Source organism: Dysidea avara, chromosome 11, assembly GCF_963678975.1.
Source record: "Dysidea avara chromosome 11, odDysAvar1.4, whole genome shotgun sequence".
In the NCBI taxonomy this organism is placed as follows: domain Eukaryota; kingdom Metazoa; phylum Porifera; class Demospongiae; order Dictyoceratida; family Dysideidae; genus Dysidea; species Dysidea avara.
In genome coordinates this window covers 16,901,352-16,914,652 of record NC_089282.1, presented here as the reverse complement: position 1 = coordinate 16,914,652, position 13,301 = coordinate 16,901,352, and the positions used below count along the sequence as shown (strand labels likewise).

General features: G+C 37.3%; 1 protein-coding gene across 2 annotated transcripts; it reads right to left on the bottom strand.

Annotated features, from left to right (window-relative positions):
* Window positions 1–6,991: 6,991 nt before the first annotated feature.
* On the bottom strand, window positions 6,992–12,204 carry LOC136238762 (uncharacterized). 2 transcript variants are annotated; one of them, XM_066029349.1, is made up of 28 exons: window positions 12,100–12,204; window positions 11,784–11,964; window positions 11,526–11,624; window positions 11,425–11,457; window positions 11,257–11,375; window positions 11,165–11,199; window positions 11,020–11,113; window positions 10,909–10,966; window positions 10,442–10,497; window positions 10,283–10,390; window positions 10,190–10,230; window positions 10,072–10,138; window positions 9,947–9,990; window positions 9,383–9,453; window positions 9,182–9,334; window positions 9,079–9,122; window positions 8,938–9,028; window positions 8,790–8,860; window positions 8,623–8,707; window positions 8,503–8,557; window positions 8,362–8,447; window positions 8,134–8,315; window positions 7,954–8,089; window positions 7,788–7,901; window positions 7,591–7,733; window positions 7,403–7,535; window positions 7,229–7,348; window positions 6,992–7,168 (listed from the first exon to the last, which is right to left on the bottom strand). In XM_066029349.1, the coding sequence occupies exons 1-28, from the start codon at window positions 12,162–12,164 to the stop codon at window positions 7,094–7,096; spliced, it is 2,559 nt and encodes an 852-aa protein (XP_065885421.1). In that variant the 5' UTR covers window positions 12,165–12,204; the 3' UTR covers window positions 6,992–7,093. The 2 variants fall into 2 exon arrangements, with proteins under 2 accessions (XP_065885421.1, XP_065885422.1); XM_066029350.1 differs by lacking the exons at window positions 11,526–11,624; window positions 11,784–11,964; window positions 12,100–12,204 and having other exon boundaries at window positions 11,253–11,375; window positions 11,425–11,454.
* Between the last annotated feature and the right edge of the window lie 1,097 nt (window positions 12,205–13,301).

The following is a 13,301-nucleotide window of genomic DNA, read 5'->3' as shown; positions in this document are numbered from 1 at the left end:
GAGTAGTATAGAGTTACCAGAAGTAGGGGTCTTGGGGCGCAACCCCCAGCCGCTGAGAGACTTTCAATATTTTAATGAATCAAAACTCAGCAAATTGCTATATTTTATGCATTAATTATAAGCATATATGTGCCTTTGGGATGAAGCTAGTACTAGGTAAAGCTACCTAGTGGAAGCAGACAGCATAACACATAGAGACACATATAGTAATCTGTAAGTGATAGTTATCTCACTGGTATAAGAACCATGAATCCACTGATACAAACAGAATGACTTACAATCAAAACATTACAATTAACTACAAAATATGCATAGCATAGATTCATTTTGCATAACAAATTATTGGAGTTCTATACCTTTATACACTGTATAAGGTCATGCATAGTTTTGGATTTAATGTTAGAATGTTTGATAAACTTCACTAATTCCTTAACATATGGATATGGATATTCACATGCATATTTTATTAGAGTATACATGACTGCTCTATTAGAGTATATACCTGACTGCTCTATTAGAGTATATCTATCTTTTTAACAAGTTTTGAAGAGGGCTCATGTAACTTGATACCTCTGTAAATCCTTCCCTCAGAGATGAATGCGAGCTTTATCAAATGTTGTGTTGTGCCATACACTATATTACTCACTCATTTTGTCCTGCCACACTAAATGGTATGTTATGGTCCTGCATGCTGTAAACTCTGAAGTCTAAATTTTAGAGGGGGGTTCCTGAACCCCTCTGAACCGCCCCTCTCTACGCCCCTGTATTATTGACTCCAATATCTTTACCAGTGGTGATGTCAAACTTAGTTACTGGCCTTACACTTGGATCCTTTTTGAAAATAGGCATAATATTGGCTTGTTTCCATTCCTCAGGAATCATTCCGATGTTCAGAGGTTGAGCATGATTATAACAAAAACAGTAGTCTAGTGAGGCTCATAGCCGCAGTGATTCAAAAGATATGGATGTAATGAAGGTCCAGGGTCTTGTGTGCATTTAAGGAAGATAACCTATCTTTGTTAAATGAATCTCATTTAGGAGTAGGTGACTTGTAAAATAAGAATCTAAATAAGATTAGAACTAGCTGAGCTACTTATATAAATGGGATTAGCATAAATTAGTCCCACACCCAGAACTTTGCAGTTCGAATCCTGGGGTTGGAGGGATTTTTTTCCTTACTTTGGCCCCTTTTCTGTTACACATTTCCAGCTTTAAGTCATTAAGTCTAAGTCCTTGAAATTAGGTTAGGTAATCCTAAGGCTGCAGCGCATGTTGCTGTAGACCTTCAGTGCTGGTCACTGTAAAGTGTTAATAATAATAATAATAAATAAATCAAAAACTTCCTGACAACCTTATAATAAAAGACAAAGAAATGGTATAACTGTACAAGATTATTATCAGAGTATCAGAGTCATCACACCCTCAAAATAGATATCATGTAGAATGCACCACCACAGCTGACGCTTAATTTGCATATGCCAAAGTAGGTATATACTTGTGCTCTAGGTCATAAATATATAATCAGTGTATGAAGAACACATGAACACTAGTACTGTGGTGAATGTGATAGCTATAATATGTATTCAACATATATATACATATCTAGCTATATAAGTATATAGTAGAAATAGCTGTGTGCACATTCATGTGTATGCAGCCTGAGAGTATTTATGCAAACTTTTTCGATATGTAGAAATTATCACCACACTCTTGATTCTGTTGTACATTAATCAATGATGACATATCATTTTCAATATCACTTTGATTGGGGACAACTCAAAAACTGTTGATGCAGCTTGCTAAGGTGACTGTCATACTTAGAACAACTCTGCAGGATGAAGGTGTAGTATAAAGTTGCAAGAAGAAAGCAAATGCAGTGTTAGTCATATATTATATCAGGGCAGTATACAAATCATACATTTCAATACTGTAGTGCATTTCATACACCCCAGTAACTGTTAGATATTATTATTATTTGTGTTTAAGCAACAGCTTGACACCATACAGTATATGTGTGTAGTGGAATTGCATATCTAGTTAGTTGTATGAAGAGAGGCTTGGCTGCTTTGTGTTCATGCATAAGATTTTCTCAGATTTTACAGAGGTGTGTGCCCTCTATGAAAATACGTAAGTGGCAGCAGCACTTCATCCTTATGCCTTTTCCATTAGTTTTGATGTACGCCCACATCAAATAACCATAGCTACAGGAAGCTAAATATGTCATGCGGTTCTGAAAAGCCAACTGCACATAATTAGCAGGTGGGCTATTCTGTTATCCAAACAGTAGAAATGACTGTTCTATTAGAGTATTGTTGATTAAAGAGTGCTACTTGAACAGAGCTCTGTATATTAATGAATGGGCTTCATTTATCCTAACTTTTCAATTATCTGAATGTCCTCAGGGCCCAATGAGTTTTGAAAATGGAGGCAAGGGCGGATTTAGGGGGGAGTGCTGAAGCATCCCCCCTCCAAAAGTTTACCATGTACAAGCTAGGAAGCTTCTAGAAGTTGCAGTACAGATGCAATTACATCTTATACGTATGCATGGGCAATGAAAAGATGGAAAAAGAAGAAGGGAGAATGGCTAATCTTTCTAAGAGGGGTTCAAATTATACTTTTGGTGTGAGACTTAACCTAAAAGCTGCTAAAAATCTAAATACTCTAATAGAACAGTCAACTACTCTAATAGAACATCCATCATAATGTTTTTTTCAAGAAGTTGCCAGTGTGTTTTCTTGACCTGTGCACTGCTATCTTACCATTGCTCCAAAATCTTGCCATATACTAATCACTTTCTGAGAACAACTTCTGTCAAATGGTTTAATATTATAGTGGGTATTTTCATTTGTTGCTATATACAAACTTGATGCTTGGGTTGACATGCTTAAGTAAAACAGCTAATTTCTTAGAATGTATACAGTTAACAAGGCTGTAACATCTGAGAACTGTTTGTTTTTGCTTTATCAGTACCAAAGTTCCATGCTGCATTTATCTGAATCTAGCATCAATTAAAGCTAATAAAATTTAATGTCATACAGGGTTTGCACTCCCAAATCGCCCCTTGAAGCTCAACTTTATAAGTTCAAATGATACTGCAGCATTTACGCTCATTTATGCTGTCACATTATAAGGGAGTTAGTTGTGGCCAAAAACTAGTTGTATATGTAAATGACTTTGGACTCATGTTGTAAAAAATTAATGTGGTGATGCATGGGGCCATAGTTGTAAAAAGTCAGATTGAAATAGCAATAGAACAGTCTGTGGCTATATTACAAAGTCGAAGTTATTTTTGTGTACATTTTAAATCTCTAGAATTACCTTAAGATCCAATCGACCTGTGTATACTGTCTTTGACAATCTACTATTATGTATTGCCTTATAATCCAATAGCATTTAAAAGTGTAGCTAGCTTGTTCTGTTTTTCTAAAACTGCACTCATCCATCTTGTACCCACAATCTTTCAGTACAATAGAGTATTTGGTTAAAAATAGCTTCCAGATTCAATCTTGTGATAGCTATGTTCCAAAAATTTCCAGAGGAAGCATCACTCCAGACCCTGGCCCCCTAGCTGGAAAATTCTACATTATGTGTTCTCTACAAGTCTACATGCACACTGATGGTGAGTGTATACAGTACTTGCCTTCTCAAGCTATCTCTTCATTGTTACTGTTTGGACGTTATAGTTTGAACCATGAGACTGTAAAGCACACTAGCTATACCTTAAGCCAAACAATACACTAAATTTGGCGATCTTGTATTTTGATGAATTTACAATATAAATTTTATTAATTCATGATCAATTAGCAAAAAAACCATTAAATTGCTAAATTTAATGTACCGCTAAATTAAGGTATTTCAAACACAAAATTAATTGATCATGTATAGCTGGTCGATATTCATATCCTTCCCCTTCCTGTTCTTTATGTGAAGAATAGATTTTTAGTTACTGGCTGTGACAGCTACTATTACAACTATTCTGGAATAATGGTGTCATTTCATCATTATTACACTTAGGTGACTCACAATGCTTTGCAAGCATTGTGAATCAAAGTGGCATCATTTTTCAGTCAAACATATTACCAAATTTAATACTGAATAGGCTAAATTTGCAAAATATTTCTGTGGGGGCATGCCCCCATACCCCCTAGATAGAACATGCTCCACATGTTGAGTGTGCTTTGCACACTATAGCTATTTGTATTAACCAGTTGTCGCTTTTCTTAGCCAACCAACCATTCATGTTAGCACCTCCCCTTCTGAAATCCTAGATCCGCCCCTGGGAGGGACCACTGTTATTTGTATATACAAGATAATTCTTCTAGATTGGTATATCTGATCATGTATTTTAAAAAGTGCAACTATTTTTGAAAACTCAGAGCCTCAACTAGATCCACTTTATTACAATATAGCAAGTCAACTTCACTCATGTGCATTTGAGATTCATACACAATTGCAAATCCAATGGAGAAGTTGGGGAAAATGCCCCTCTCTTCTTTGTGGAGAAGTCATACTTCTTTTGATCGAAGCACTAAACCTTGTCAGGCCAAAATCAATTTATATAACACATAAAAATATGCATATTAATGTTGTTTACTCTGTAAATAAAAGTTAACATCATTGACCGTTACAGGAGGTAAAGGGGGGGACAATGGGTCACGTGCACCATGCAGCATTACTATTTATAGTTATGCATGTACGCACTCAACTCAAGGCACAGATGAAAGTATTGGAGTCGCAGATTCTGTCCAGCTCTATCAGTTGAATAGCAGCCCATCATGTGTACTGCTCAATATGCTCATTGTGTGTGTACTGCTCATCATGCCCGTTGTATCTGTACTGCTCGTCATGCTCAGTGTGTGTATGTGTACTGCTCGTCATGCTCAGTGTATGCGTATTGCTTGACATGTGTACTGCTCATCATTCTCAGTGTATGTGTATTGCTCGACATGTGTACTGCTCATCATGCTCAGTGTATGTGTATTGCTCATCGTGCTCAGTGTATGTGCATTGCTCATCGTGCTCAGTGTATGTGTATTGCTCATCGTGCTCAGTGTATGTGTATTGCTCATCGTGCTCAGTGTATGTGTATTGCTCATCGTGCTCAGTGTATGTGTATTGCTCGACATGTGTACTGCTCATCATGCTCAGTGTATGTGTATTGCTCGACATGTGTACTGCTCATCATGCTCAGTGTATGTGTACTGCTCGACGTGCTCAGTGTATGTGTACTGCTCGACATGTGTACTGCTCATCATGCTCAGTGTATGTGTACTGTTCGACATGCTCAGTGCATTGCTCGATAGGCTCATTGTATGTGTATTGCTTGTATTGCTTGATATGTCCGTTGTATGTGCACTGCTTGATATGCTCGTTGTACGTGTAATGCTCAATGTAACGCTCATCATGCGTGTAATGCTCAATGTAACGCTTGTCATGCTCAATGTATGTGTACTGCTCGACATGCTCATTGTGTGTGTGATGCTCGACATGCTCATTATGTGTGTGATGCTGGATTTAGCTTATTACATGTGGGGATCCTAACCCACCTGTGTGTGCAATGTGGTTATTGTGCATGTATAACCTTGAGTTTGAGGAAATTGGGCGTAGTGAAGCTGCTTGACCAGAATGATGCTCGCTACTTAATAGCTATGGTGATGAGATCACGTCATTAATGCAGAATGCTGTGTACTAACTTGGTCAGGCACTTCACTCAGCCACGTTCTGGGCTGCCCAATATTTTCCCAAATTAGGCCAATCATGCACCTGAGCTTGGGTAAGCTTGGCTAATACAATAAGATGTTAAATGTTGTTTACTCTGTAAATAAAAGTTAACATCATTGACCGTTACAGGAGGTAAAGGGGGGGGACAATGGGTCACGTGCACCATGCAGCGTTACTATTTATAGCTATGCATGTGCGCACTCAACTCAAGGCACGGACGAAAGTATTGGAGTCGCAGATTCTGTCCAGCTCTATCAGTTGAATAGCAGCCCATCATGCCGAAAACACCCATGTGGACGTACATGCATACACCCGGTAACCCAGGACTAACAGGGCGCAGTGAAGCTATATGTCAAGTCAATAAGTCTAAGTCCTTGAAATTAGGTTAGGTAATCCTAAGGCTGCAGCACATGTTGCTGTCAGACCTTCAGTGCTGGTCACTGTAAAGTGTTAGTAATAGTAATAAAAGCTGCTTGACCAGAATGATGCTCGCTACTTAATAGCTATGGTGACGTCATTAATGCAGAATGCCGTGTACTAACTTGGTCAGGCACTTCACTCAGCCACGTTCTGGGCTGCCCAATATTTTCCCAAATTAGGCTAATCATGCACCTGAGCTTGGGTAAGCTTGGCTAATACAATAAGATGTTAACTGCCATTTATTGCAAAATCACCTGAAACCAAAGTCAAAGCAACTAACTGTCAAACTGTCTGTCATACTAAGCACCAATTACTGTGTTGCTGGTGTTTATGATGACATTCAATAATTCGAATTCATAGCCTTTTAAACAGTTTCTAAGGCTTCACAACCATCTGCAAAGACCAAAATGGCAAATCAACAGTGAGACACTATTCGAAGATAGTTATTTGCTGCTTCAAAAGTACAGCAACTATCAAGAGACCTACCATTAGCCTGATTGCTCCCCTCCCCTTTCCCGTTCCTGGATCCAGCTCTGATACAGTAGGTAGAAGGTAGCCTTATGAACCAGACCATTTGCAGTTCATCTTGCAGATAAAAAAATTTCTATGACAAAAATTTCTATGTCATGGCATCCCTAACCAACAACTCAATATTAGTGTTAAACTACTATCACATCTGAATGTGATGGGCATAACTTTGCTTCATTACTTATCATATTAATGTACCTATAGCTTTGTTTGCAATATTCGGTTATGACTCCGTTTCTGTCACATCATAAACAGCGCTACAACATACCATAATATGTCTTCGAAGTTTAATGTCAGGAAAGATCAAAGCATGCATGCAGATAAATTTTACTTTGTCACATAATATTCATACTAAAAAATGGCATAGAAAGTTTCCATAAACACAAGTAACAATGCACCAGTTGACAACAAACTAATGTGTAAGCTAAACCAATGTTATGGTGTGGGAAAGACCTTCAATCCTCACAGTGTAGCTTCCCGGTTTCAATACTTTACTGCCCTACAAAGAAACAATCATGTCACTAAATTGGCACCCAAAACCAAATTAAAGGCTGCATACCCCTTCATCAACTGTCTGAAATGCTTCCACTCCAGCATCAAAGAAGAGAGTTGCATTTTCTTTAGGGTTCAGTTCAACTCGTTGAAATCCAAACAATTGCTTCATTGGAGCATTAGCATCCTAATCAATGATATTAACATGATGGTATAAATAAGAGTTAAGGACAAGACATACACTGTAAGTCATGTAAGCTAAAACTGCAATTCCTCCTGATTTGCTACCAGTGTTGGTGACAGTAACTTGATATTGAACAGTTGATAGTTCATCTAACACTTGAAACTTTAGTGGCAACTTCTCGTATTCTGTCCTGAATTGTTTATACACACAATCACATTAATTTTGGTGCTTGATTTATACCTAACCATGTAAAATTAAAGGTTGTGTAACTCAGTCCATATCCAAATGGGTAGACAGCATCACCAGTGTAAAACTTGTATGTACGACCAGGCTTGCTACGCATACCCATGTCAAAGAATGATATTTGGTTGACATAATCTTTTGGGTACTACCCAGTGAGACACGATGGTAAGACAACATAACATAAATCATACAAACTTACAATAGTGTAGGGCAGTCTTCCAGAAGGATTAAATTCTCCATAAATTACTTGTGCTATTGCCTTACCACCTGATTGTCCAGGATAACCACACCAAAGAACTGCATCAGCATTGGCCTGTAAGATACATTCAATAGCTGCATTACATACATGTACTATACACACTGACCTTAGCCCAGCTAATGTCCACTGGTCCTCCAGTCATCACCACCACAACCATAGGGTTCTTGGTGGCACTCCTAATGGCCATAAGGAAGTCTTCTTGTTTGCCAGGCAAAGATATGTCACTACGATCATGACCTTCACTATTATGAGGCCATAACAGTTATCTATAATGTAGCCATTATACCTTTCCTGAGACTGATCCAAACCAACAACTACTATGACAGCCTGAGCATTCTGAGCTGCTGTCACAGCTTCTTTAAACCCACTATCATCAGTACATTTCACATCACACCCTTTTGCTGTTGTAACATTACTAGCCATTGACTTTATTCCATCAATTGGAGATATCAAGAAGGGAGCTGTACCCTGTGTATGTGTATAAGTATATACTTAATGATGCATTGTCCATTACATGATAGTTTCCTTGCATGGTTGTGGTTGCATCAGAGTTGGGTCCCATCACAGCAACAGATAATTTAGGATCAAGTGGAAGAACACCTACATAAGTCATGTGTACATGCAAGTGGACCACAAACTATTAGTTTAGACTTACTTTTATTATTTTGAAGCAGTACAATACTTTCTTGTGCCAAATTTAATGCTAAATCCTGTATAATAATAGCAATAATAATAATAAGTGATTCATTGTAAAGTTTTCATACAGTATATATACCTGACTATCAGCAGTGTTAACATCAGCAGGAGACAGGGAATGATAAGATGAATCATTTACTGGATCAAACATGCCAAGCCTCATCCTATTGGTAAGGTATAAATAGTTATCAGCCTTAAACTAAATATTAAAAGCAGTAGCTAAAATAAGAAGTGTATCAATCTAACCTGTAAGTGAATAATCTGGTCAGTGTAACATCAATATCTGCCTCTGTAATAGTCTTCTTATTAATAGCTTCCTACCATGTTAAAAGAAACAAAATGATCATAATAATATAGAATGAACGTGCAGTCAATAAAGTTTGTATATATATACTTGTGCATTTTTTGGATAATATGAACCACAGTCAAGGTCACACCCTCCAAGTAATCCTGCAGCAACTGTGTCTGCAGGATTTGATGTGTAGCTGGAACGATATACACAATGATACATCCTGTGTGCTATACAATATCTCACTGGTGAGTAGCAGTAATGCAGTTGATGGCTCCACAATCACTAACCTATATGCATGAAATAAAGGTATACGTGAACAAACAAATATTTAAATCTTAATACTTACAATATAACCCTCAAATCCCCACTGTTCTCTGACTATGGTGTTCTGTAGAAAACTGTTAGCACAACTGGGTACTCCATTAACAGCATTGTAGCTACACATGATACTAGCTGCTTTGCCTTCTCTCACACATGCTTCAAATGCTGGTAAGTAGGTCTGTGGAATATGAAGGTATAGATACAGGATAAAAAGTGCATGACTAACTTCCACTAGATCTTGGTCTGAGACAATTGCATTGAAGTGAAATCTGTCAGTTCCATTCCAATTTTCTAAATCTTCAGGATATAATCAAAACATGAAGATCAAAGCTGATAATACATTTACTTTTAGCTAATAAGGAAAGTGACAAGTACATGTAATAAGCACGCATAAATTTCAGTCCTCATGCAATCAGACCAGAAAAATCATCAGTTCAGCAGCTAATCATCCCTCTGTTTTCATTTCAGTATATGTAACAGTGTCATCGTTTATGTATATATATTTTTCAAAATAAGTTTTGGAACATTTATGTCTATTTTGATAAAATACTACATGATTGTGTTAAAGACAGATTCAGATTAGTACACTGTATGGAATTTAGCATACAGTCACCAACTACTGTCTGTCTCACGATACTAATATTATATTATATGCTTCTTATAAGACTTCTGAAACATTTAATTATCATTTATATTGAGCCCTTGATGTTCACTTATCAAGTATAAGGTTTAAACATACCATATTTCATGTAAAGTATGCATATGTACATACATAATTTTACCTACATACCATATGCTGCGAAGTGCTTACAAGTCACCACTGTTTTCATAAACCTGTTGTATGTACATATATGGATAACAATATACTAATTTGTACATATATGCACATCATAATATTATATGGATTGCACTAACTTGTTAGCATCATTTTCTTGCATGCCATGCGCAAAGTTAATGACATATTGAGAAATTAGGTAGGGATCTATGGCAATATCAATTGATCATTATCATTATTAACATTGACAAATTCTACCTTCCCCAGGTGTTTCCTGTCCTCTACCCCATCGAGGGTCCCTACGGTTCACTGATATAGTAATATTACTAAAAATGTACAAACATATTCTACCTGAACAAATTAATGTTTGGTGCAAAAAAAGTTAGTCCAGCTTGACCTTGATTGTACATGGCTCGTGCTTCAGTAGAAATTACTTTTCCCATTTTATAGACCAATGGCCTGGATAAAAATAATTTATAACTGGCAAACTAACTGTTGTGTTAATCTTACATATCAAATGTTGCTCCCAAGTTAATCACTTGTGGGAATGATGTAGCATTAGGAATCTAATAAAATTTAATACAGTTGACTTTGAGATAATACAAATATATACACATGCTACCTATGAGTATGCATGTACAACGTGTCATATCACATTTACATTTGTCCACAGACTCTACCAATAAAGTCTAGAATATGAGTGCAATAAAAATGATGTCTCACAAGTGAGCATGCATGATTACTGGCTTATATATATACCACAAGCAGTTTTATGGAACCAATGCATTTCAGCATGTATAACAATGCATTACGGGGTTACTTATAATCTGGGGGCATTCTTAGGGCATGTGGGTGTGTTGTTTGTTAGGAATTTCTGTATTCACTGCCTACAGTTGTGGCCATGGCATAACTATACTGGCCACAGTGGTGATTTGCATAGTCATACCTTATGCTGAGCTGTGTACTTTAATACATACCTGACCACCAAAATGTACACCAGGAGAACCAGCCACCCCATGAAGTGCTTCAGACCACCTATGTATATATATACAACAGCAATTCACATTAATTTATAATTTCACATTCACCATTGATATGCAGGCACAGTAAGTCTTGCTATTGCTCCAGCACCAGTACCCAATTGGGAAATTTTTTCACTAAGTTGCATACGGGAAATTAGGTCTAAGTGATGTAAGGTATATATAACACATACTGTCAGACTGATTCCCAAACCTTTCACTCTCACAGCAACATCTAGCTTAGTATTGCTAACGGGATAATGAACACACCACTATTGGTAGCAAAGCCGTAGAGAACTTACATACCAAAATGGAAGATTTTCAACTGCAGCTCCTTGACATGGTGTGATTGTTGAACCAGCATCCAAGCACTTTGTTGAATCCATCCCATAACGAAAGGTGCTATCACTTGAGTTGTACTTCCACTGTTTAAAAACTGTTATTACCAAATACATAGATGTCTGCACAGTTAACCTTCTGATTATCTGCTCCACTACAGTCCCATTGCTGCAATAATATTATGTGGTACAGAGTTAATTGAGTGTTTTGTTATGCTTGTATATAATAGCTTTTACCTGGATATTAGTGCCATCACTAGTCCCATATTCTGATCCATCCACACACTTACCACTCAGTTTACTAGCTATTGTGTAGGTGGTAGAATTGTAGGACCACTGAAATGGCATATTACAATTGCAATGCAAATCTATATACATGTAGATAGATTTACGCATGTCACCTGTAGCATGCTGCTAAATTATTGCCTGTGTTTATTTGCATGTGAGTTTGTGTCTGTGTATCTGGTACACAGCAGCACTATCTCACAAATTAACCTGTTGATTCTGAGGTTGATCATCAGGGTGGCATTCCCATATGTAAATGTTAGCTCCATTGCCCTTAGACCAGTTGGTAATGTCAAGACAGTTCCCATCACTTTTCAGTTTTATTTCCTGTGACTGACTATCCATCATCCACTGTTGACGAGGACCTCCATCACATGTCCACAATTGAACGCTGTAAGTGAGAAGAGCGTACACTCTTATCCGTTCAGCCACGCCCACCACGTGACATGGATTGGCTTTCTTCTACTACTTTAACTTCTTAGTTACTGTGCCTAGCCTAAACATTATAGGCACTGCTTTTGCTTACTTTGTGCCATCGTCGTAGCCTAGAACCAGAGGAATGCAAAGAATCAAGTACACGTAATTAATCATCACGAGCTAGATATACGGATGAAAACGATTCCGTCGTATTCCGACCAGTATTTTATTGTAATTGTACTGCACATTAGCATTATGCCCCTGGAGGGTCCTGCTGATTAAAAATAAATAAATACTAGCACAGGTTGCTAGCAGGCCTTCAGTGTAGTAGCTATTATCTTGTAATTGTATCTGTTCATGTTGCACTGCATTATAAATCTTCTATGAACATTATCACTAGGGGAATGGACCTGTTTATTCCTCAAATTAGAACCAGCTTTTCTCAGTTTCCTAAATGGTACACTTCAAATATACGTCATCAGATCAAGTGTCTTCGGACTCTACAAAAGAAATACAAATCTCATCCTACTGATCACAATTTAAATCATATAAAAACAGCAGAAGATAACCTCCAAAACAGCATCCAACAAGCCAAGGCCAACTTTGAAGCAACTCTAGTCCACAATTTCGCCTTCAGGAATGATTCTAAAATATATCAGCATGTAAGAAACATCACTAAATCTGCTTCTATCCCTGCTACAGTCTTCTTTGATGATAGTTCTGCCACTCATGATATTGATAAAGCTACTTTGTTCAACAGGTACTTTTACTCTGCGTTCTCTCAGAGTACCTACTCCCTACCTAATTTTGATGACATGCCTTCAACAAATTCTACCACTGACTCCATCAATATCACTGAAGATGAAGTTCATACTGCTTTACTATCTCTTGACTCTTCAAAGACCATTGGTATTGATGGAATTAGCCCTGCTGTCCTAAAAAACTGTGCTATTGTTTTAACCAAACCTTTACACTACTTATTTTCATATGCCATTTACCATTGTTAGCTTCCTTCCGAATGGCAGATACATTGCATCACCCCTATTTTCAAAGCTGGCAACAAAAATTGTGTTACTAATTACAGACCTATATCCCTACACTGCATTGTTTCCAAGGTACTTGAACATATTATTCATGAAAAAGTTACAAATTCTATTTTGAGTCGTATCTCTACCTCACAATTTGGATTCATGAAAGGGCACTCAACTTTGCAACAACTTCTTGTCTTCCTCAAAGATATTTACGAGCACAAAACCCAAATAGACGTAATCTATTTAGACTTTTCAAAAGTTTTCGACAGAGTTCCTCCAA